Below are 26,564 nucleotides of genomic sequence, written 5' to 3'. Positions count from 1 at the left end.
AGGCCCATGATGCTCTTAATCCGGCCCTGGGCAAATCACTCAGTTTCCTCTATTAAAACACACTACACCTGCCCTAAACTTTCAACATTGATCTGTCTGGATGTGTCTGGAATTATTTTTGCCTGCTCACATGACCCTCCATCATTGGAGGTCATTTTATGGTCAGGTCTCCTGTGTGGATAGCACAGATGATTTGCCCAACAAGGGCACAAGGCTTAAGAAATGTAGAAAAGAGCACAGAAAGTCAACATAGGATATATTATTGTCAAGCCCAGAAAGTGGCTAACCCTTTTAAATTGATATCCCAACCAACCTATAGTAGTGATATCCCTAACCAACCTATTACTGCAAATGGACCTACTACAGTACCTTGGACTACAAAATATATATTTACATATTTACAAAGAGACAGATTTATAACAATTAAAGTTATTTAATAACAAATTTTATTAACCCGTAAGTCATTCCATGCAAAGCAATGGAAAAATACAATAAAATTGCAGGGCAGACAATTTACCTATAAAAAAAAAAAAAAATCAGGAATCGTTCTCCATAAAGAATAACAGATGTTGCCGTTATGATCCATACATTATCAACATCTCTTTATAAATAACATATTTTAACAATGTAACCATAATAAAATGGTTCATTAATAATTATAATAAAAAAGAGAGAAAATTTTTAAAATAATATGCACAAATTTCCATGGCCATCAAATATCCCTGAAAAAAATCTGTAAACATTTCATGGTCATAATAAGAAGCCAAAGGCATATGAAAATAATGGGGACATCAAATATTAGTGAGATCAGTTCCCTTGGTGGTTTAGACTATAGGTTAAGGGTAGTCATACACATTAGATAGCTTTAGGATGAATGATTGTCTGACTGATGGTTATCTCAGCTGACCCAGACCATCGTCCACCCCGAAAGGGAAGAGGGGAAGAATCTGTTGCCAGACTTTTTTGGTCGTGTCTTATCTCCCCAAAAACTAAAGGATTGGGCAATTGTAATACAACTGCCCTTTCCTTATCTCCCACCTGATATCTGCCATCTGGTTCACAGGTCCTCCAAAATTGGCGGGTTTGGCCAACATTTATCTAATAGCTGTTCAAATCGCATTTTTGCCCTACATTTAACATATAACTTGGTGAAACAAGGTTGCAAAAGCATAGTACACTATGGTTTTCCATATACGTGAACGTACAGTACAGACCAAAAGTTTGGACACACCTTCTCATTCAAAGAGTTTTCTTTATTTTCATGACTATGAAAATTGTAGATTCACACTGAAGGCATCAAAACTATGAATTAACACATGTGGAATTATATACATAACAAACAAGTGTGAAACAACAGAAAATATGTCATATTCTAGGTTCTTCAAAGTAGCCACCTTTTGCTTTGATTACTGCTTTGCACACTCTTGGCATTCTCTTGTTGAGCTTCAAGAGGTAGTCCCCTGAAATGGTTTTCACTTCACAGGTGTGCCCTGTCAGGTTTAATAAGTGGGATTTCTTGCCTTATAAATGGGGTTGGGACCATCAGTTGCGTTGAGGAGAAGTCAGGTGGATACACAGATGATAGTCCTACTGAATAGACTGTTAGAATTGGTATTATGGCAAGAAAAAAGCAGCTAAGTAAAGAAAAACGAGTGGCCATCATTACTTTAAGAAATGATGGTCAGTCAGTCAGCCGAAAAATTGCGAAAACTTTGAAAGTAAGGGCTATTTGACCATGAAGGAGAGTGATGGGGTGCTGCGCCAGATGACCTGGCCTCCACAGTCACCGGACCTGAACCCAATCGAGATGGTTTGGGGTGAGCTGGACCGCAGAGTGAAGGCAAAAGGGCCAACAAGTGCTAAGCATCTCTGGGAACTCCTTCAAGACTGTTGGAAGACCATTTCAGGGGACTACCTCTTGAAGCTCGTCAAGAGAATGCCAAGAGTGTGCAAAGCAGTAATCAAAGCAAAAGGTGGCTACTTTGAAGAACCTAGAATATGACATATTTTCAGTTGTTTCACACTTGTTTGTTATGTATATAATTCCACATGTGTTAATTCATAGTTTTGATGCCTTCATAGTCATGAAAATAAAGAAAACTCTTTGAATGAGAAGGTGTGTCCAAACTTTTGGTCTGTACTGTATAAATATATATTTTTTTTTTAAGTGGAACCCTATGGTGTTAGATACCACTGGATGCATCTGTTTAATTATGTGCACACGTTAAATGTGAGACAAAAACATTATTTTAACACAGCCTAATATGTAGGGCCTATTTAAGTATTTTAGCTTTCATTACAAGTAGAGTTAAAGGGTTTTAGCAGTACTTAGATATTGAAGACCTATCCTCAGGATAGGTCATCAATATCAGATTGGCTATCAAACCAATCATTGAAGAGGCCACGTCCTCTTCAATGTTACCCATTTGCCGTCTAGATCGCAGCGTAGTATAATTAAGCCTCTCTCTCCTGTTCACTTGTATGGCAGAGGAAAATGTAATTACACAGTACAGCAGGCTCTTCAAACAGCTGGAGGTGGCAGGTGTCGGACCCCCGCTGATCCTGATATTGATAAGCTATCCTGAGGATACAGTAGGTCATCAATACCTAAGCATTGCACAATCTTAAGCTTCTCGACTCAGGAGGTAAAATAGATAGAAATGAAAATCAATATACACATACACTATTAGTGACTGAGACTTTTGATATGATGAGACCACCACAGAGTTGGCTACTACCTGAAGGATCCTCATACAATCATTCTGCACCTTTCAGTGGTGGCCTATGAACGAATGGTAATCAAGAAGTACAGAAACAAAGAAGAAGAGGCGGGTTAAAGTGTGAACTACCCTGGATATTAGGGATGCATCATTTTATTTGGTCACTCACTACCACAAAGTAGATTTTGATACCTGAAGCATACAGGTTTCATGACATTGATCTCAGCATCTCAGCAATGTCATAGGAATCCCATTAGATCCAAAAAACATGGTGACAGCAGAAGTCCTCAGTTATAGGAAGAACACTGGGTGTGATAAGATACCATACAATGTTCATAGACACTAATGGCTGGCATTATTTACCGAACATAACTCATAGTGGCCAAAAACTGATGGAGCAATGTATTTTGCTCCACTAGGCAAAGATGGTAACGTACCATGAACCATGATATAATCACATAATACACGTGAATTAAGACAGAATGGCTGTGACCAATTACCTTACCTTACAAATTGCATATTTCATCCTATCTCTTCATGGATCATTTGTTCCAAATAAACAATTGTCCATGAGTTAAACCCCTGTAAACCTGAGCCAAAAAGTTCAGTTTTGCTAAAATGATTTACTTAAGGAACCTGTGACATTGAACATGCACTTTGATCTGCAGCATGTTCTATTAAGGCCGATTGATATAGAGTTTTATGGGAAATGATTCAGGATAACATCTACAGTATTTCAATTAAGTCCCTGCTCTAACTATGCTTAGGAGTCCCAGTGGGCAGTCCTAGTGATTGACAGCTATCACTATATGCAAATTTATACAAGGAAATCTTTCAATCTCTGATAAGACCACCCACTTTACTCCTAATCCCAGAAAGAGCGGAAATGTAATTGAGTGAAATACAAGTTATAGTGAGTCTTTTCCCAAGCAACTATATATCAGTCTGCTACACTCCTCCAGCTCTATAATGCACATCAGTTTGCAGGGTCAATGTGACAGGTTCCTTTTATATGTATTTCAGTTTAGGTTGTGGATGTAGAATATAGGAAAGTTCAGGGCATGTTATTGTCTAAAGTCAAATTTTGGCTTATAGGATAGCTACCCTCCATCTGGTGTTATTAGAAGCAGAGCTTGTTAAGAGTTGATTTGTATATCCTCTTCCCAGAATTCCAGAGGAGCATTGCCTGGCCTATAAGACTCCTCGTGCTGATTAGACACTCTCCATAAGGAGATATAATATGAATTTTGACCTAGGTTTCTCACCCAGTTAAAATAGTACTCTCTGCTCTGCACTGATAAGGGACAATCACCCTGAAACAGCTGTCTGCAGATGAGAGGCTGGCCTAGTTATTATCCAAGTTATGTTTCAAGGCCTGTTTAAAAAGTTGAACGTTGACTTATAGAATGGCTACCTTACATCTGGTGGCGTTAGAGGAAGAACTTGTTAAGATCTCATTTGCATACCCTCTTCCCAGAATTCCAGAGGAGTGTTGTCTTCTCTTTTAGACTCTTCACGGTGATTAAACACTCTCTATGAGGTGATATAGTATAGGAGAAAAACAAAATGTTGTGGAATCCCTACACTTTTTTAGGACAGACCTACATAGCTTTTGATTATACAAGTTCGTTAAATAATTGATGACTTCTGGACATGTCCGACTACGGTATATTTCATACCTACAATGGAATCTCAACATAGCTCCTGCAGGAGAAATAGGTAGACCAACTAGATATATTGATCATTATATTTATAACATTTCTAAAAAAGTTGATGTTCTTGAGATCTAAAACTTCAAAACCAATCTTTAGTGTTGATCAGTTGAAGGTAACGGCCAGTACTGCTTAGATTTGTTCTATAGGCAATGTCTACCTTTTAACACCAGGCTATGTTTAGAGCCAATATTCTCTGCTGATTTATCTCAGTAGTTGGAGCTCTGTTTTCCTGATATGCTCCAAATCACTGCGATACCATTAAGTGATAACATTTTGTTTGCCTGCAGACACCATTAGAGGGTACTTAGATAACTGCAAACCATTTTATTATTGAGTTATTGAGTTTAAAGGGGTTGTCCAAGAATTTCATATTTATGGCCTATCCTCAAAATAGGCCATTAATAACAGACTGACCTGGTCTAACACCCCATATACTGCCAATCAGCTGTTTAGTTGTAGCTCCAGTGCAGTACACAGATCAGCACTGCAGTTAACAGCTTTGTTCTTTTTTCCTTGTAGCACAATAGCTACAAGGAAACAGCTGATTGGCAGGTGGGGGGGTTAGGTTGGTGGTGTCCGACTCCCACTGGTATGATACTGATGGCCTACCCTGAGAATAGGCCATCAACATCAAAATCCTAGACTACCCCTTTAAAGGGGTTCTCTGGTAATTATACACATTTTACCTATGCCCTGTAGCCTGTATCGCCTATCAAAGATGCATATTTACAGGCTCTCTACCCTTCAGTCCGGCACACTGGTTCCCATTCCTCGATCTGCTGGTCACTGGCTTGTTTTCTTCCAGCTGGGTATGGACATGGCCAATGAGATGAACAGTGACATGTCCTCAGGCCAGTCATTGGCTGCAGCAGTGCAGGTTACCATGTTCATACATGATTGGAAGAAAACAAGTCGGGGACCAAAGATGGAAGAACAGAAGCCAGAGCGCAGGACCAGAGAAGCAGGGAGCAGGTAAGTATGAATCTTTCAATAGATGCAGGCTACAGGGCATAGGTAAATGAGTATAATTACTGGAAAACACCTTTTAATGTATAACAGTATGTAGTAAGCTCCTAAGCTCCGACTAGTGGTGGCTTCAGGAAATCAGAATTTTATCAGTTACAGTAAATATAATGTGTGCAAAGCTCAGGTTTAGATAAACTGAGCTCAAACTGCTATATAGATGTATTAGAAAATGAATCAACACAGAATTTTTGACTTCTTTAGATTATAAAAATGGTGTTCAAAGAAGGGCATTCGCATTAAGCTGGTCATATATATGGTTGTTTTTACTTATACTTATGTCTACCTGTCAGAGCGAAGGTGGAAATTTTAATCTAATATTCCTGATAATGCAACCCATCACCGTTATAACCCAGCGCTGAACACTGAAGCACAGGAACAACCACTCATGTTTGTGAAATTTTAGGGTATATAATAGAATGAAGAGATTAATTTCTTTACTGAGGCAATCATAATTTATATGCTCTGTAATATACTTGTGGTGTAGATAGAGGATGGGGGCTCCATAGTAACAATAAAAATAAGGCCCCTGTGCAGGTTCTGTTTGACACCACCACACTCCTAACCAGCTGGGACAAAAGGTCAGATGGCCACATCCCATTATCAAGATTAATTTCTACTGGTTTGCTTACATGGTATAATCTTTGTAGTCCACATTTCTGTGAAGGTTCTCTTCATTTATTAAAATGAAAACTAGATCAACCTGGAATGGTTGTCCTGTCTCCAGGGGCCCCATAGCAGCTACATAAGTTGTCTCTATGTTACATAGTCTGTATTTCACATAGTAAACAAATGATCCATCTGCCTGTCTTCCATTAGGTGTGCATTAAGGTATTGAATCTTCTCCTCCAGTTAATGAATGGGTTCACACTAGTTTTAATCGGTTTAGCTATTAACATGGAAGATAGTACTTCAAGAAAAGCCCATAGCCTCTTTCTTCATGTGACCCATATTGACAAGTTACATCTGAACTGGCATTAAGACCATGTAACAGACCTCCATTAAGTTTCATTACATCATTGTGGGTCTTGAAAAAGTATCTGGAGCCTGATACCAAGAGTTATAATTATTCAAGTAATTAGAAGCAACTGCCGTAGTCTTTGTAGCTGAAGAAAAGTCCCAACTGGGAGGAACATTAGGAGAGGAAGGAGAGAGTGAAGATGAGGTGAGAGCTTGGTCTCCATCCTGAATACTAGGACCGTGTTTTATGATCTTCTTGTACTTGGATCTCTTATTCTGAAACCATATTTTCACCTATAATAAAGAAGGGGCACAGGTCAACACTTGGCGCATACATTAGACATTGGAAGCATCATATTTGGGCAAGAGGAATCTAAATGTGACTTAGTTCTCATTTATATTTCCAGCTGAAGATAACCCAATTGAGAGCAATCTTTGGAATCAATCACTTGCTATTAAAGACTATTTCATTATGGAATGATGCATAAACAACCTGACCTGAATGGTGATATGTCCTGTGTCTACAATGACAACCAACAAATGTAACAATGTAGCTAAAAGTGGATGTGCATATGTTCTGCACAGATGGAATGGGCCTCAGACTCATCTCCACTAGTGGATCCAAGAATCCCGGTCCAACACTACTAAAGTTCTGCCACCTTCATTAAAAGAAGGTTATGCTTCCAACTACTGGATCCTTCACTCTCTATTGATATCATAAAAATGACCGAAACCATTTGTTCTTCACCTGTGTCTGTGTTAGGCCAAGCTGTGCAGCCAGCTCTGCCCTCTCTGGTAGCGCCAAATACTGAGTTTGTTGGAACCTCTGATTTAATGCCTGAAGTTGCAAACTGGAATATATTGTGCGAGGTTTTCTAATTTTCTTCCCTTTTCCATTTATCCGTATTTCTCCATTTTCTATGACTGTTGATTTCTCTGGTTCTGAAAAGACAAATGATAAAATAAATAGGTAGCTGATATAAACAAGTATATTACTATCACTAATAGTCAAAAGTAGTCAAAATGGAAGATATTTATTCCATGGATAGATGGAGACTCAAGATGAAGGGAGTTAATGATGCAGTTCAGAGAAGAAAGGTGATGCTAGATTTATTTTCTAATATTTTCCCTTATGGTGGGAGATGCAGTGTTTATACTTATTGTATTGCTACTACTGGTGTCCGTGAGGACTAATTTTAACACCGCTAAATCCTACACCTTTATCACATTAAAACGTAACTTTTATTTTAATTTACTTATAATAGTCAGTCACTTTAAATTGGCGATTTAAAACTTTAGCTGGTCACTTAGTTTACACTATCCGAATTTAGATGTTCCTACTATTTTCTCATAGCTAGGATGGATACATCATTTCACTGCTGGCTACGCGCTGCCAGTGTATCAGTGAATACAATGTCTCAGTATCTCAGATTCGTCTCGTACTATCCATTCTAATTAAGTGTCACTGAACTTAAGTATCTGTAGCTGAGTGCTTGCTATATTAAAAATATTGAGCTACAGCGTACAGCGTAGCTCAATATTTTTAATATAGCAAGCACTCAGTTACTGTCATGGTCTTACCTGCTTGCTGCTCTCCTTCGTTTGACATGTGCTGGCGGCCATCTTGGTTTCTGGGTTTCTTGTAGCCTTCCACCCTGCGGCTCCTCCTTCCCCTGGGAGGAGCTGGATGCCTAGCTCATATATATAGGAGGTCTGTGGCTTCAGTTCCTTGCTTGGTCCTCTTGTGTTCACATGCTTCTAAGACTGCTGCTGCTTCTGGTTCCTGATCCTGGCTTCGTCTGACTACCCTTCTGGTTCCTGATCCTGGCTTCGTCTGACTACCCTGCTGGTTCCTGATCCTGGCTTCGTCTGACTACCCTGCTGGTTCCTGATCCTGGCTTCGTCTGACTACCCTGCTGGTTCCTGATCCTGGCTTCGTCTGACTACCCTTCTGGTTCCTGACCTCTGGCTTCGCAAAGACTCTGCTCGGTTTCACCATCCGTTTGGACTTTTGCTTTACAGCTTTATTTTCAATAAAGCCTTCTTATTTTCACTTATCTCTTGTTGTACGTCTGGTTCATGGTTCCGTGAATTTAGGACCAAGCCATGAATTCTGACGGTACAGGGCCATCCTCGCTACCCACGCTGGTTGCCAGACTTGATCAGCAGGATCACCTGTTGGGTCGGTTCGCTGTGGCGTTGCAAACCCTGCTTGAACGCACGGCTCATTTCGCTCCCGTTGCCGATGGGTCGGTTGTCGCTCCTGGGCTCGCTCCTACTGCCGCTCCGGTTGTTGCGCCAGAGTCTACCCCGACACCTGTTGTTGCGCCTGCGGTGTTTCGGGGTATGACCGGTTCTGCCCCTCTTCCACAGCGCTTTGGGGGAGAGCCAACTCAGTGCCGAGGTTTCCTTAACCAGGTGGGCATTTATTTCGAGTTGCTGCCACATGCCTTTCCTACTGAGAGATCAAAGGTGGGCTTCTTGATCTCGCTGCTCTCGGACAAGGCCTTGGCCTGGGCCAGCCCTTTATGGGAGAACAACAATCCGGTGGTTGCCGAGTTTTCCGGTTTTGTTGCTTCTCTTCGGAAGGTATTCGATGTGCCGGCTCGTGCTGCCTCTGCTGCGAAGCTCCTTATGTCCATCAGACAGGGTTCACGATCCGTAGCTGAATACGCCATTGAGTTTCGTACCCTGGCAGCAGAGGTGGGCTGGAATAATGAGGCTCTGGTCGCTGCTTTCTCTCATGGTCTCTCGGATGCCTTGAAGGATGAGGTTGCAGCTAAGGACCTACCAGTTGAGCTCGAGTCTCTTATTTCTTTCCTGATTTTGATTGACACCAGACTCAGGGAGAGACCTTCCTTTAAGGAGAACCTGCGGAGGTCTTCTAACAGATTGGTGCCTACGTTTGCTGTCCCACCCGTGCCTCCCTCTCCTCCCACGCCTCCTGGGGATGACTTGTCTGGGGGTGAACCCATGCAGCTGGGGTTTGCTCGCCTGTCCGAGGGGGAGAGGGCACTCCGGAGACGTGAGGGCCGATGCATTCACTGTGGTCTCGGTGGGCATTTTCGGTTGGCATGTCCGAACCGTCCGGGAAACGCTCGTACCCTGAGTCCTGTCGGGGGCAGATCTTGGGTGGAGTCTCCTCGTCCCCGGTTTCCCGTGTTGACAAACCACTGATCACTGTTGTCCTCTCCTGGGTCGGGGGCTCGGTGACGACCCAGGCGTTGGTGGACTCTGGTGCTGGTGGTTTGTTCATTGATAGTGTGTTCGCTGCCGCCAATTCCATTCCTCTGCAGGCTCGAGGTTCCCCACTGGCTCTTGAGGCGATAGACGGCAGACCCCTTCTGCCGCCACACGTGACTCATGAGACCCTTCCAGTGGGGATAGCCATTGGTGCCGTTCACAGAGAGTCGGTCTGCCTCCAGGTTATTTAGTCTCCACACTACTCGGTGGTCTTGGGGTACCCCTGGCTCCAGAAGCATAATCCGACTTTCGATTGGAGATCGGTCGAGATCCTCTCGTGGTCACCGCAGTGTGGGGCTAGTTGCATCCATGGGTCTGTCAAGTTGCTGTGTACTTCCTCGGACTCTCTGTTGCCTCCTGAATATGAGGAGTACCGGGATGTATTCGATAAGGTGCGCGCGGTTGCCCTACCTCCGCACCGCCCATATGATTGTGCCATAGAGTTACAATCTGGTGCCGTTCCTCCTCGTGGCAAAGTCTATCCACTGTCGGTAGCGGAGAATGAGGCCATGGAGGAGTACGTGAGGGAGGCGCTTTCACGCGGACACATTCGCAAATCTTCGTCCCCGGCAGGGGCTGGATTTTTCTTTGTGAAAAAGAAGGGCGGTGAGTTGAGGACTTGCATCGATTACAGGGGTCTCAATCGCATCACGATCAAGAACGCTTACCCGATACCCTTGATTTCCGAGCTGTTCGATCGCCTTAAAGGGGCCACGGTCTTTACCAAACTCGACCTGAGGGCGGCATATAACCTGGTAAGGATCAAGGCGGGCGATGAGTGGAAGACCGCGTTTAACACCAGGACCGGTCATTACGAATCCTTGGTTATGCCCTTTGGGTTGTGCAATGCGCCCGCAGTCTTTCAGGAATTCATCAACGATGTTTTCCGTGACCTGTTGCAGCAGTGTGTGGTAGTCTATTTGGATGACATCTTGGTATATTCTGAATCCATGGAGGCCCACATTCTGGATGTCAGACGAGTGTTGCAACGGTTACGAGAGAACAAGCTGTTCGGTAAGCTTGAGAAATGCGAATTTCACCGATCCCAGGTAACCTTCTTAGGTTACATCATTTCCGCTGAGGGGTTCTCCATGGATCCTGAGAAGGTTTCGGCTGTCTTACAGTGGCCCCAGCCCAGTGGTCTTCGTTCCCTGCAGCGCTTTTTGGGCTTCGCCAATTATTATCGGAAGTTCATCAGGGACTTTTCCATGCTGGCCAAGCCTCTCACGGATCTGACCAGGAAGGGCAGTAATTCCCAGGTCTGGCCGCTCGAGGCCATCCGAGCTTTTGAGGCCCTAAAGTCCGCCTTTGTGTTGGCTCCGATTCTGTCGCATCCCAACCCTGGGTTGCCCTTTGTCCTCGAGGTGGACGCGTCTGAGACGGGAGTAGGCGCCCTTCTGTCTCAGCGTAGAACACCAGAGGGTCCTCTGCTTCCTTGTGGGTTTTACTCCCGGAAACTGTCTTCCGCGGAGTGCAACTATCAGATTGGTGACAGGGAGTTATTGGCCATCGTGCAGGCCCTTAAAGAATGGAGGCACTTGCTCGAGGGTTCGGTGGTTCCGGTTCTCATCCTGACGGACCACAAGAATCTGACCTACCTTTCTGAGGCCAAGAGATTGACACCACGTCAGGCCAGATGGGCTCTGTTCTTGTCACGTTTTAATTACGTGGTCTCCTACCTACCCGGTTCCAAGAACATCAGGGCGGATGCCTTATCACGGCGGTACTCCGAGCTGTCCAGGGAGGAGTCGATTCCGACTTCGGTCATACCTCCGAATCAGATCCTGGCCGCCATTCGCACCAGCCTGACCTCTCCCCTGGGTGAGCAGATTTTGGCGGCTCAATCTGGTGCTCCCTCTGGGAGACCCAACGGCAGATGTTTTGTGCCTGAGGAGTTGCGCACTCGGTTGTTGCGAACCTACCATAACTCCAAGACCGCGGGGCATCCTGGAAAGAATCAGCTGTCCTGGGCTGTTTCACGTCTGTTCTGGTGGCCTTCCCTACGTTCCGACATCGCCGCATATGTAGCGGCATGCTCCGTTTGTGCCCAGAGTAAGTCCCCTCGGCACCTTCCGTTGGGCCTTCTGCAACCCATAGCCACTGGGGAGCGTCCATGGTCACACCTGGGGATGGATTTCATTGTGGACCTCCCTGCATCCCGAGGCCATACGGTCATTCTCATGATTGTGGATCGGTTTTCCAAAATGTGCCACTGTGTTCCTCTCAAGAAGTTACCCTCTGAACAAGAGTTGGCCACGATTTTTGCCAGGGAGGTCTTCCGGTTGCACGGTTTGCCTAAGGAGATTGTGTCGGATCGGGGGAGTCAGTTTGTGTCCAGGTTCTGGCGCGCCTTTTGCTCCCAGTTGGGGATTCATCTCTCCTTCTCCTCGGCCTACCACCCTCAGTCCAATGGGGCCGCAGAACGATCCAATCAGGCCTTGGAGCAATTCCTTCGTTGCTATGTCTCCGATCACCAAGACAATTGGGTTGACCTCCTGCCTTGGGCTGAGTTTGCCAGGAACACGGCGGTGAACTCTTCCTCTGGGACGTCTCCCTTCATGGCCAATTATGGGTTCCAACCTGCCGTGTTACCGGAGGTATTCTCTCCCCAGGATATTCCGGCTGTGGAGGATCACCTTTCCGTCCTACGTGCTTCTTGGGTACAGATCCAGAAGTCCCTTGAGGTCTCTGCGCAGCGCCAGAGACTCCAGGCTGATCGCAGACGAGCGCCTGCTCCTTCCTACCAGGTCGGAGACCGTGTATGGTTGTCCACCCGCAACCTCAACCTTCGAGTGCCCACTCCCAAGCTGGCGCCTCGCTTTGTTGGTCCCTTCCGAGTGCTTCGCAGGGTAAACCCGGTAGCCTATGCCCTTGCGCTTCCTCCTGGCATGCGGATCTCCAACGTGTTTCATGTCTCCCTGTTGAAGCCACTGGTGTGTAATCGTTTCACTTCCTCGGTTCCTCGGCCTCGTCCGGTCCAAGTGGGCAATCGTGAGGAATATGAGGTGAGCAATATCCTGGACTCACGCCTGGTCCGCGGTCGGTTGCAGTTTTTGGTCCATTGGCGTGGTTATGGTCCAGAGGAGCGTTCCTGGGTTCCCTCCGCAGATGTCCATGCTCCTGCCTTGCTCCGAGCCTTCCACGCACGCTTCCCTCAGAAACCGTTTTGTGCTCCGCAGAGGAGGGGCCCTTGAGGGGGAGGTACTGTCATGGTCTTACCTGCTTGCTGCTCTCCTTCGTTTGACATGTGCTGGCGGCCATCTTGGTTTCTGGGTTTCTTGTAGCCTTCCACCCTGCGGCTCCTCCTTCCCCTGGGAGGAGCTGGATGCCTAGCTCATATATATAGGAGGTCTGTGGCTTCAGTTCCTTGCTTGGTCCTCTTGTGTTCACATGCTTCTAAGACTGCTGCTGCTTCTGGTTCCTGATCCTGGCTTCGTCTGACTACCCTTCTGGTTCCTGATCCTGGCTTCGTCTGACTACCCTGCTGGTTCCTGATCCTGGCTTCGTCTGACTACCCTGCTGGTTCCTGATCCTGGCTTCGTCTGACTACCCTGCTGGTTCCTGATCCTGGCTTCGTCTGACTACCCTTCTGGTTCCTGACCTCTGGCTTCGCAAAGACTCTGCTCGGTTTCACCATCCGTTTGGACTTTTGCTTTACAGCTTTATTTTCAATAAAGCCTTCTTATTTTCACTTATCTCTTGTTGTACGTCTGGTTCATGGTTCCGTGACAGTTACAGATACTTAAGTTCGACACTTAACTAGAATGGATAGTACGAGACGAATCTGAGATACTGAGACATTGTATTCACTGAAACACTGGCAGCGCGCAGCCAGCAGTGAAATGATGTATCCATCCTAGCTATGAGAAAATAGTAGGAACATCCAAATTCGGATAGTGTAAACTGAGTGACCAGCTAAAGTTTTAAATCGCCAATTTAAAGTGACTGACTACTATAAGTAAATTAAAATAAAAGTTACGTTTTAATGTGATAAAGGTGTAGGATTTAGAGGTGTTAAAATTAGTCCTCACGAAAGGTGATGCTGGCTCCAGGGACATACTAGAAAGCTACCAAGAGCTTTTCTAGACATCAATGACCTCAGACTATGATACTAGGGTACATTATAAAGAACCAAATGTAACTATCCTCTAAATGGAAATGAATACAGTAAAAATCAACACTGTGTTAGAAGGAGGTGTCACATGTTTTAGATACTTCAAACACTTTAGTTTCCATCTATTCCTTCCCCCATCCATCATTCCTTTTCCTTTTACCCTTTCCTTGCCTTTACTATCCTTTCCTTCTTTTACCCATCCATCCATCCATCCATCCATCCATCCTTCTCTCAAATATCATACTTTCTTTCTTCCTTCCTGTCTCCCTCCCTCTCCTCCTTCTTTCCGTCCTTCCTTCCTTCCTCCCTATTTCTCTCTCTTCCTGTCTATATCGAAAAGGTTACATTGTATTCCTTGAAAAAGTAATATTAATACCAAATACATTGGGACAGTTTTTCCAGTCAATAACCAACAATCTGTCTGACCATGACACAGTTGGATCATTAGAACCAGGCATATGGGACATAAACACAGGATTTTTTGCCAAGAGTCCTGAATTTATGAGCGACCACCACAATAAACTTAACAGTGTTCTAAAGACACCTATATAATAGCGTACTGCAGCAGGGAACAGTAGCCTAGGCCTGTATTTTATCAGAGGGTGGGACCCAGCCACCTGTGGCAGCTCAAGCCAGAAGAGGCATGTGGCTTCTATCATACCACTGAAGGCAGATTGAAATGGGAGGGAGGTGAGTATTGCTTTCTTTGTTCTTTCACTGTGGTACACTTAAAATTAGGGGCACTATAGGGGAGTTCTATTACTAACAAAAAAATAATAATGGAGAAGCTTTAATAATAGGAACTAATAATACTGGAGGCACTTGAGGGGAACATTATTACTAATGGGGCAATCTAGGGGAGCATTATTAACTTGGGACATTCTTCTTACTAATCACGTATGCTGAGGGAGCATTTTTTCTTTTGGGAGAAGTTTAGGGGCACTATTACTAATGGGGGCACTCTGATGGATAATTATTACTATCAGGGCACTATTGCTAATGGGGTCACTCTGGGGGACTAGTATACTATTGGGGCACTATGGGGCACTGGTACCATTAGAAGAACCCTGGTACAGTAACTTTCAGGGGCACCATGAGCGAGCACTATTATTGTTCAGGGATTTCTTGTTAGAAGAATTATTTTGGTGAGTAATATGTAGAGGCTATTACTATTGGGGCCCTTGGCTTTAAATAATTACTTTTTACGGATCTTTTTGGGCATTATTACTGTCAGGTTCACTATCTACTTGCTAAAAGTTGTTGTTTTTTGAGCACTTATTAGGCATGCTTACTGGCACTGTTAGGTTGGTACTGTGGGTGCACTATGTCTGTGGCACTATTACTGTCAGAGGTACTTTTTGACAGGCACAATCATTTTTAAGCAGGGGCGTACATAAAAATCACTGGGCCCCAAAGCAGGAATCTAAATTGGGCCCCCATTCCCCTTTTATAGCCCCTCCTTTTGTTCCATGAACTATTCTTGCTGCTGCGTTTTATAATTTATGCCATCAGGGCCAGATTGGGATTACAAAACAGCCCTGGCACACAAAAGAGGTATAATAGATGCAGTGTGTACAGGTATATAGTATATTCCCTAGTGTTCTGATATGTGAGGTACAGGGTATAATTTATGCAGTGTGTACAGGTATATAGTATATACAGCAGTGTACTGATATGTGAGGTACGGGGTATAATATATGCAGTGTATACAGGTATACAGTATATACAGTAGTGTAATATGTGAGGTACGAGGTATAATAGATGCAGTGTGTACAGGTATATAGTAAATACAGCAGTGTATTGACACCTCGTACCTCACATATCAGTACACCGCTGTATATACTATATATCTGTACACACTGCATCTATTATACCTCGTACCTCACATATCAGTGCACTGCGGTATATACTATATATCTGTACATATTGCATGTATAATACTGTGTAATATATGCAGTGTGTATGTGTGTATATATATATATATATATATATATATCTATATACACACACACAGAGCAGTGTATTGATGTGACACATAGAAGGTATAATACTGTAGATGCATGTAGATGCAGTGTTTACAGAAATATGTGGTTAGTTATACATTATGGTCACTGTGTGTGTGAGGTACATGGGGTAGTGGTCACTGTAACTGTCTGAAGTATTATACATGAGTGAGCAATGAGTAAAAACAGGGCATGGAGGGGGCGGGGGGGGGGGGGGAAATGATGAAAAGTGGAGGACCTCCTCTTACCACTCCATTCCAGTCTGTATGGATCCATGCAGAGCTGCTTGTGAACTTCTAATACTTGCTGTTAGGGGTTAAAGGACCTGTGTTGATGTCATCACAGGTCCTGGCAGATATACCTTTGAAACCTAGGAACTACACCATTTTTGGTGCAGTTCCTTTGCTAGATTCTGCAGGACCTGTGATGTTGAAGATGATGTCATCACAGGTCCTATCTGTATAGCACAAATATATCTGCATAACAGTACGTAGGTACACTGGGCAGCCCAGCAGGAATAGTATTGGCAGTAGCAGCAGAAAGACAATGTTAGGTTACAGGATGAAGATTTTGTGTTGAGAAGGTGGGGATGATGATGGAAAAGTGAGAAACTTAAATGGGTTTTGCAGTTTGTTTAAACTGATGATCTATCCTATGGATAGATCATTAGCATCTGATCGGCGGGGATCCGACACCTGAGACCCCCGCCAATCAGCTGTTTGAGAAGGCAGCAGCGCTCCAGCAGCGCCGCGGCCTTCTCACTGTTTACCGCTGGCCCAGTGACGTCACGACTAGTATCAACTGGCCTGGGCGCGGCTAAGCTCCTTTCACTTGAATGCCTTCTCAAACAGCTGATCGGTCCGACACCCGCAACCCCCGCCGGTCAGATGCTGATGATCTATCCAGATGATAGATCATCAGTTTAAACAAACTGCAGAATCCCTTTAAGATGTCTTTTTTGCCAAACTCTGCAAAGACAATTTGTGGATGAAAGAAGCATCATGGCGGCCTGGGCCAAAAGGAGAAGATAGGCAAATACAACATCACCTAGGAATCACTGGATGCAATTGTTGTATAGTGCTCAACAGCAGGGTTAGAGGGGGAGGCAGGCTGGATAGATATGTTTGGGGCATGTGCCCCTGATCTTTTGAGACTCTGGAAATGCCCCAGCCATTATTACATTTATTTATGCGTACACTCTAAACCAGTTACAAAAAAAATGAGTTTCCACTTACCAGATAATCATTTGAGACTAGTGTATGTGTGTGTGAGTGAGAAATGTTCTTTATTAGAAACCTGTGATGAGCACTGTGTCTCCGTCTGGTCAATAGCAATTTTCATTAAAGGAGATGTTGATGATAACAATCCCATTTACCTACCTTTGAGGACATATAACATCATAGAGATGTTTCCTGCTCGGCAAACCCGTCTATAAGTCAGAACAGAAAGCCATTGCCGACTTGGCCTTCCATGGATTACATGGTTGGCCATTCAATCAGTGGTCACGGCAGGGGAAATGTATAGCCAGTAAGTGAAACCCCCAGTAATCACAGCTGATAACTGATGGAAGATTCTGAAGCTGAACCCGCAGTTAAGAGGTGACCACAGGACAACTTCAGTAAAAAAAATAGGCTGTCATAATGAGATAAGTACAGATTTCTTGGCTCATACTTAAGGTTATCCATGTCTACTGTTACTAATATTATAAAATTGAAAGTCATTTCTAATTATTGATGGTTGTTTTTCTGATGATAACCTCTAATTAGTTTTCACATAAAGTATAGCATCATCATTCTTACACCGGGGCATAGAATTTTATGTGATCTAAATGGTCGCATTTTATGAGGTATAGCAAATGGTGATTTTATTAATAAAAAATTCTTGTTAATTGACATTAAAATCAAAAACATTTTCTACATTTAACTTATAGATTAGATAATTTTGTCAGTTTTACCAAGAAGTCTGCAAGGGAGCTGTATACACAATACAGTAGGATATTTTTAAATCAGACTATTAGCAAAGTCCTTTATTTCTATTTAGATGAATTAGAACAATAAAAAACTGTTGCAAAAATTTGTATTCTGTACCCTTTAAGAAATAATTGAATGTTTGCTAGGAGTGCCACTGTTGCATTGGATTCTATGGAAAGTATATTCTGTCCACAGTGGTGAAAAGTGGTACTGCATGTTTTGTAAAATAGTATTTGAATGAACAGATACAGCAGAGGCTTCAATTTCCGCAAACAAATTGAACACTGTTTTTAATTTAGAATAGCATTTATTCTATTACTTTAGGCTTATGACATTTCCTACCACTCTGTAAATAGACATTGGCCCTGCAATCAGCTGTTTTCCACAGGTCCTGCATCTCTTCTTCACTAAATCCTGCTTTAGAAACCCTGATGTTATCGGCAGGTAAAGTTGTGCTTGCCATACTTTGTAATAGCAGTTGCCGCCACAGGGGAAATGTAGTAATACACGCCAGCCATTGAAATAAATGGCCAATCAGGCAGTACGGGACATGCGCTGGCAGGCCTGCCAGACCAAGAGATGCTTTTTGTGAGCTTGTAAGAATGGTGACCTGAGTACCCTTATTTGTTTTGTTCCTTTAAATGGACTATGCCTTTTAATGGATAGACTGCACAGGTGTTTATTTATTTTTTAAAGTCAGCTGGGTGTCACATTGCCATGTGATGCGGCTGAGAGTCCTCTGGGTGGCACTTATAGGGGAGATATAAAGAACTGGCTAAGACCAGAAATAGCCTGGCACTAGCTGGAGATAGAGTGTGATGATGCTGATACACTGTGCAACCATACTTGCAGGATGGTGCAAAAGAAAGCCCATAAAAGAAGCAAGCTTCATATCATTGTGGGGAATGTAGATTAACCGCCTGAGTTTCTAGATCTGAGTATGGTGTTTCTGTGTGAACTTTATGCCTGGAACTTTGGAAAGGTTTTGGAGGTGCGAATTGGTAGTCAGGAATCACGATGCAGACCTCTAAAGAATGTTCGAGTTCTTCCAGGAGAGCAGTATAGCAGGCTTCTTGGCCAAGTGGGGCCTGGAACATTGGTCCTGTGCATGGTGAGCTAGGAGTAACTAGTAGTGGTGTGGGGGCTAATAAAGTTTGGACAAGAAGGAAGTTAGCTCTGTAGAGTCTGCAGGGGCTGTAGGATGGTCAATCTACTGTAGTTTGAGGAACCCTTAGCTGGATGAGCAGTACTCTGCTCAAACCCGGCAGAGGTTGTCAATAGATCATGTTGTGGGAGTCTTAAGGGGCTCCTTATACTTTTGGGCCAGAAAGATATGTACAATGAGGGCTACCTGTCCTGGAGGCCTGAGTTGTTGCCTGGTAGTAAAGTCCTGAACTAGACTCACCCAGGTGTGAATACTGAATACTGCCCTAATTGTAGACTGAATGTGGAGTAGACATGAGGAGTGGTCTAAAAATCCAATAGTAGGATTTCTGGGCAGTAGCCTGGAGGAATGAGACAGGACACTTGAGACATAGGGAACTGTGACAGAGAGGGAGCCCTGTGCAAGACTTGTGTTCAAAATTGTCGCCAATTACATTGAGAAATTGATGTGAGACTGAGCATAGTAATAAAGTAGTATAGTGGTATTTGTGTGACAAACATTCAGTGCTCTATTTATTTGTACTGAAACTATTAAGCATATTGTGCTTCTTAAAGAGACATTATCCATAAAACTTGATGTGGTAATGTATATACAGCTGCTTCCAGTAACATGGAATTGTTTGAGCTTCATTTGGTCTGCAATTGTTTTTTAAAGAGGGACATCAGCCCACATTACAAGCTTCTGTTGACTATTGGCTCATAGAGGGGGCAGTTGTAAGTGAGGGATCCCCTCTGAGACTTCAGTGTGATCATTAGTACATCGGAATGCTATATATTCCCAGTATTGTGAGGTATACTAATGATTGATTTGTTTTTCTGTCCTTTATTGTTTACAGTGCGTTGTAATCTGATATAGGGATACCGGAAAAAGGGACACATGAAGACTTTTTAGAAGTCCAGATCATAAAGGCCACCTCAAAAGGAAACAACTTGTTGGAATGTGGAAAATCTTCATTGCTCAAGTAAGGATTTGAAGTCACTGTTGCACAATGAGTGACCTATGATAAGCAATAGGAACAGTGATCAAGGAAGAATAGAAAAGTTGACGAATACAAAAGATATTTCCTCAACTTCAAGATGGAGCATAAAGACCTACCTAGGAAAGAGCCACACTTTAAAATATGTGGAGTTAATATCTTGTGAAAAGGCCAAAGACAATAAGGTTACATTTGCATGACAGTTAAGAAAAAACAGCCCTTAAAAATGATTAAACTGTCACAACTATTTTTCAAGGATGCTTTTCTGTAAAACAACCATTAAAATGGTACTCTTCAATTGTGTGGGGGCTGTAGGGCTGTGAAAATGGACAAAATAGTATATGTCTGATTTTATGATGGCCAGTATTCACAGTCCATAAAAAAAATGGACATATGAATACACAAATAGGCTGTCATTGTTCTGAAAATGGCTGTCATGCCCAACAAAAAGCAGCTGTCACATGCCCATTTTTCAGTCGTGTGAATAAGGCCTAAGAGGAGAGCATGGTGGCATGATGCAATACAGAGGCCTCACATAGATACCCTCATGTTGCCATTACTTGCCATATGAACGCTCGTTAGCAATCATCTTGCAGTGTAATACTGGCGCTGATTGCCCGATAAACAGGAAAATCATTGGGCAATCCAAATCTTTTGACATGTTTAAAAGTTATCATTTGCAAGCAGCAGATTGTGGTGTATAATAACGATCTACCACTGGCAAACCACTATCCAGCATGGGGACGAGCAATAGCATAGCGATCGCTCCTCCTCATGCTGCGGAGATCATCGCTCCATGTAATACTCTGGCAACGGTCTACCCCGCTAGCTTCCCTCCCAACAATCGTCTGCCACATCGGGCTGTCTAAATACAGTGTAAAGGCTTTTATTAGACCAGCAGATGTCTTACAGATAACGATTATAGATTGAAGATTTTGCTTGCTCATGAAGGTGGGCTTCAGGTGGAATGGTGGAACTATGTGATCTTAAAGCAAGTAGGCGACTCAATATTATACGAACAGATCTGTGACCTAGGAACAAAAATATTTTAGCAGGATGAAAGATCACGATTGGTGAGAAAGAAGCAATTCCTCGTTTGTCATTTAATCACTCATACTTATTACATCTTGTGAGGCTCGTTCAATTTTGTTCGCACTACCGACATTCGCTCTGTCTTATATAGGCTATAGCTATAGGGGATACAGAGGTTGCAATACACCCCGCTGTGTCGGAGGGGCCGAGGGGCCCAAAGTCACAAATCTTATAAATGGCACATGGTAGGTGAGGGCAGGGTTACAGATTTTTCAATGGGGCCCAGGATCTTCAAGTTAGGCCTCTGCACCTCAATGGTGGATAGGTCACATTGAAAGCATAGTAAAATGCAATTATGATCTTAGGTAAACTCTGTTCTTAGCTCTCATATTTATTCAAATAGCAAACTGCATATTATACATCTGAAATATATTCTAAGAAATCAAAAACCACTGTTCTCTAGAGAAGAGGTCTCCAGCCTGTGGAAATTCAACTGTTGCAAAAGTACAAATCATATCCACAGTCATGTAAACCATACAAATGGCTCTCCTAGATTTCCAAGGCCTCATGCATACAACCAGTATTGGAGATCCATTAATAATTCGTAAGTTGCACTTATAAAGAACTAAGGGCTCTCTGATACCTTCATGTAACTCTGATACTGAGATGTATGGAGCTTCCTTCTCATAAGTTTGTGTGAAAAAACATTGTGGCATAATGCACTGCAAGCTGTGATATGAATGTACACTCTCCTAGGAACCTTGCTTCTTGGGAAGAATACAACAAGATAAAGTCACCATGGGGTTCCAATGATGCTGTGGTATGGAACATAGAGGTTCTGTGTACACAGCTTTGTTAAATAATATTTTGATAACTAGATAGATTTCATATAATGTGCCATTGCATGTGGCAGAGGACTTTGGGCCTCCTCCAGAACTTAAGTGTAGCTCCTACCTCTGCAGCCCCTAAATGCAGTGGTTCTCAAACTAGCATATGGATACCTAAAATGTACAGAACTTATAGGAAATGCTTATTATTCAGATCTTCATACAGCAGGAATATAAGTGGATGATCAAAGCAAGAATGTTCTTTGAAGCTGTAGAGCAACCATGTTGATAGGTGTATGCAGGAAATACAGACTCCATTTTACGATGCATTGGGTCCTAACCCCACAGGAGGTCAAATACATATTTCCTACTTGGTGGAAGACTTCACACCCCTCTTACTAGTGTAGAACAGTTTTGGGAATTGACCGGCTACAATGGTAAATCTTTTTCTGTAACATGACTGTCCACACATGCCAATGAGATCAGCCCTCCTTACTAGTGATGAGCGGCAGGGGCAATATTCAAATTTGTTATATTTCACAAATATTTGGGCGAATATTCGCCATATATTCGCAAATTCGAGAAGTCATTATTTTCTTGATTGCGGAAATCCGCAATTGAAAAATTCGCAATAAAAATTTGTATTACGAAAATTCGCTATCAACACTACTCCTAAAGTCAAAGATTTTGCAGCCTTCTCATTGGCCCACAAGCTAGAAGCAGGGAGGGATCATGTGTACTGATTTAAAAAAAAATGTAATATTTGAAATTACGAATATATATCACTATATTGTAAATATTCGCGAATTCTCGAAGTGACGATATTCGCGATAAAAATTTGCAATTCCGAATATTCGTGATCAACACTACTCCTTACACCAAAATGCGTCCTTATATTAAACCACCAAAACAAATACAATAACTGTCATGCAAGCCCATACACAAGTTTGGCCGAGTGTACATGCATTTTCAGTGAGGAGAGGGAAATTAGTTCCTGGCAGTCGTTTATCCCCACGGGAACAAAGGATCCATTCCAAAACATTAAAATCCAGCATGCCTGATCGTTCTTTTCCTTGACTTTTGACCTGAAGGGAGGATAAGGACAGTCCCATACACATAGGATAGTCAGCCTGCCAATCCTGACTGACTAGCAGGTTAAATGGGCTTACATCTAATATGTATGGGCAACTTTAACGATTCCATCAGAATTTTTGGTGGGATCCTGAGTTGCCTAGAACATATTTAGTTTAATTTCAAATTTGAGGGTTTTGACAAATGTTTCTGGTTTTGCCAAAAGTGTAATCAAATCCAGTTTCTGAGGTTCTGCAGCAGCTGCATTGAGTATTATACACTGTTACTGAAGAACATTATAATTCATTTCTCAGCTGCTGCAGAACATCATAATACATACCACAACTGCTGCAGAACATCACAGTACACTCTTCAGCTGCATCCCATGTTATATTATTAGGAATATTAGAATTTCCAGGTGTAAAATATTACAGCTCTAAACTCTCTCAATATTTCCATAATCTCTTCTTAATTATACGTATGCCTGTTATTCCAGAAGGTTATTCTTCTAAAACCAGTGAGATACTACATATCTATACCTGCACCATACACAGAACAGAGCACAATTCGCCACCTACAACCATGTCTGACCAGAGATCGGATCATGATGATAAAAAGATTGGTCATGGTTGCACAGCAAGTGTTTAGATGCAGAGTTATGGCTAGGAAAGGTTGGGTGATCACTCATTGTTATTACAATAGATAGACAGAACAACAGGTAGGTTGGTAGTTAGATAGATAGATAGATAGATAGTAGATAGATATGTAGATATGTGTGTGTAGATAGATAGATACGCAGATACTGATAGATAGATAGATAGATAGATAGATAGATAGATAGATATGAGATAGATAGATAGATAGATAGTTAGTAGATAGATATGTAGATATGTGTGTGTAGATAGATAGATACGCAGATACTGATAGATAGATAGATAGATAGATAGATAGATATGAGATAGATAGATAGATAGATAGATAGTTAGTAGATAGATATGTAGATATGTGTGTGTAGATAGATAGATACGCAGATACAGATAGACAGATAGATAGATAGATAGATAGATAGATAGATAGACAGACAGACAGACAGACAGACAGACAGACAGATAGATAGATAGATAGATAGATAGATAGATAGATAGATAGATAGTTTGGATGGATAGACAGATGTACACAGATGAAAATGTAATTTTTTGAATGGTAAATTTATGTGGATGCATATAAAACCGAGCACTCACCAGCCTGTGATAGTAAAGGCATTGTAATTGTTTCAGTGTATGCGCCACAGTGCTGCCATTGTTACGTGCCTCACTCAGTGAACACTTCCTGGCAGTCATCCTGTGTAAACAGTCTATTATTTTTATTGCACCACAAGTAGTGGATTATTAATATTATTTGTATAGATGACCAAGTCTAACTTTTCATAGAAGTTTAATTGAAACATGTAAATAAATACTGCAAGAACTACAACTCCCAGCATTTCTTTTGTGTCCTGTCCAGCCAGTATATGCATTTACAAAAAATGCACAGTGGCAGTCAGAAATCTCCTATCATCATTATTATTATTAGTTGAACTTATAAAAACTAGAATTTGGAATGCCAGAAAGGCTGGCTCAAAATCTGTACAGAACTCTGTATGAAGAAGGGGGTCATGATCACGTGCTATGATGAATAATAATACTGCTCAAATACTACACTTTGCCATAAATAATATTGCACTACACCGCCAAAGTAGCTACCATAAAGTGCACACATGCTCATACAATGAACATATAACAGTGCCATACAGTAACCAAATAATCATACAGTAATACATAGTGTCTAAATAACTACAAGGAAAAAATGGAGCAGAAAAATTCTGATTGGAATGTAAATAGTTGCAATGGGTTTCCCTTGCAATAGTTTTATCAAATGTCCCCACTGCCCCTACCATAATAAACTGTACTTTTCACTCACCAAATAGCTGCAAGCTTCTAACTTGACATTGTATACAGTTAAATGTTGTCCATTCAAATACAGATGATTAGAGAAAAAAATCAGATTACTCTTGGCCAAATACTTTAAAATGTGTGATTTCCCCTTAGTAATTAACTCAATGCATTATTGTTATAGAGTACAGTTAGAGATGCATTTAGCTGTACTTTATACTGTATTAGTAGAAGATGTCATATTTTACTCGGTTGCCACCAACCTGGGTCTTCAAGTCTCCCACCATGACTAAGTGTGCCACTGTAGTGCTGGTAGCTGAGATAAGGGTTCCCGTTATGATGCCCATGAGGATTGGATGCAGGAGATGTTGGGTATGGGTATGGGAATGACCTGCCTCCGTAGGCCGATATCCCTGGAGAGAAGAGACCCTCATGTCCGCTAGAGTGAAAGCCATGCAAGGATGGATAATGTCCATGTGCCAAGATTGGAGAATGCTGTGGTTGAGGAGATGATGTTGGTCCATGGCTGAAGTCTAGAAAGGCTGACTTTGAGGGGTCCAGGAAGGTATCAGTAATAGAGGTCATTTCTAATAGCAGAGTTCACTCAATCCAAAATCACGTCAAACCATGTGGTGGTGACCCATGATGATAAACCTCCATCTCATACCTTCTCCAGTCTCCAAGCTTTACTTCCCTGTCGATAGCCAAGTACTGTACCTCTAGCAAGGCAGCTCTGCCAAACTCCTGGTGCCGCCTCCAACATTGTAATTGGTAGGTACTTCTCCTGATGTCACAGATTCTTCCCCAGGGAAACCCTCATTAATATAATTAGCACTGTGTGCAAGCAGCTGGCTGAATGAAGGCTGCTCACAACCTGGGCTGTTGTTCTACAGGTTGTAACTTGCTCTAACTGTCTGATCAACAAGAGAAGACAAGGGAAGCAATGAGGGAGCTGTTCTGCAAAACAACTAACTGTACATACAAATCCATGGTGTGAGGGGATCCAGTTATGCAGACATTCAGATCATCCACATTAGAAATGAAGCTGAACATGTAATTCCAGACTTGTGTGAATTTAATTCTTCTCGTAATTTGAAAATGTATTGAATTGTAGACAGTCCGAGGTTATCTAGCTGTGATCAGTGGCGTAGCTAAAGGCTCATGGGCCCTTGTGCAAGAGTTTATCTTGGGCACCCCCCCTCACTCAGCGCTGGTGCACCTAGTTTTTCTGCTGCCTAAGGCAAATATTGAAATGCCCCCCCCCCTTCCCTCCAGTCCTACTGTTAAAGGGGTTGTCCTCTTTTTACTACTAATGACCTATCCTCCATGATGACCTAACCCCCATTAGACCTCTCCAGACCCCCCATTAGACCTCCATATCAGATCTCAGATCAGACTGTAAAATAATAAAGTAACTTACCTCTCCTGCCGCAACTCTCCTTGTCCTGGCTGTCTTCTCTTCTCAGGGCCCGTGCTGCAGTCACCTGACCTCCTGCAGCGTCAGGTCAGAGTGCGCTCTGTACGTCCTGATGCTGCAGGCAGCGAGGACACAGCAGCGCCGGCCCTGAGAAGAGCGAGCAGGAAGAGGGGTAAGTACTGAACAGCGCTCACAGCGCTTCTCTCCCCCTCCTCCTGCAGACTAGTGAGCGCTTCCATTATGGAAGCTCGCTAGTATTCCTTTATAAGATGCACTGCATCTTATAAAGGGAAAAGTACAGTACCACTGGCAAGGGGGGCCCTCTTGGCCCCCCTGACTTAGGGGCCCGTTCCCAACCGCGACCGCTGCGATCCCTATAGTTACGCCAGTGGCTGTG

At 42.9% G+C, this 26,564-nt stretch overlaps 1 protein-coding gene across 1 annotated transcript; it reads right to left on the bottom strand.

Moving 5' to 3' along the window:
- Positions 1-2,147: 2,147 nt before the first annotated feature.
- On the bottom strand, positions 2,148-25,444 carry DLX4 (distal-less homeobox 4). The gene is made up of 3 exons (XM_040437037.1): positions 25,014-25,444; positions 7,167-7,360; positions 2,148-6,712 (listed from the first exon to the last, which is right to left on the bottom strand). Exons 1-3 carry the CDS (start codon positions 25,333-25,335, stop codon positions 6,470-6,472), a joined length of 759 nt encoding a protein of 252 aa, XP_040292971.1. The 5' UTR covers positions 25,336-25,444; the 3' UTR covers positions 2,148-6,469.
- Positions 25,445-26,564: the final 1,120 nt, after the last annotated feature.

This window comes from Bufo bufo, chromosome 6 (assembly GCF_905171765.1).
Source record: "Bufo bufo chromosome 6, aBufBuf1.1, whole genome shotgun sequence".
NCBI lineage: Eukaryota > Metazoa > Chordata > Amphibia > Anura > Bufonidae > Bufo > Bufo bufo.
The sequence above is the reverse complement of the archived record's forward strand: the minus strand, read 5'-3'. Positions and strand labels throughout refer to the sequence as shown.

Bases quoted from the DNA above. Each gene is read 5' to 3' on its own strand.
- DLX4 (XM_040437037.1), bottom strand. From the start codon at position 25,335: ATGACCTCTATTACTGATACCTTCCTGGACCCCTCAAAGTCAGCCTTT. The intron at 7,361-25,013 runs GTTGGTGGCAAC...TTGTCTTTTCAG, and splicing joins TGGGAGACTTGAAGACCCAG to AACCAGAGAAATCAACAGTC. The intron at 6,713-7,166 runs GTGAAGAACAAA...TCTTTATTATAG, and splicing joins TTGGCCTAACACAGACACAG to GTGAAAATATGGTTTCAGAA.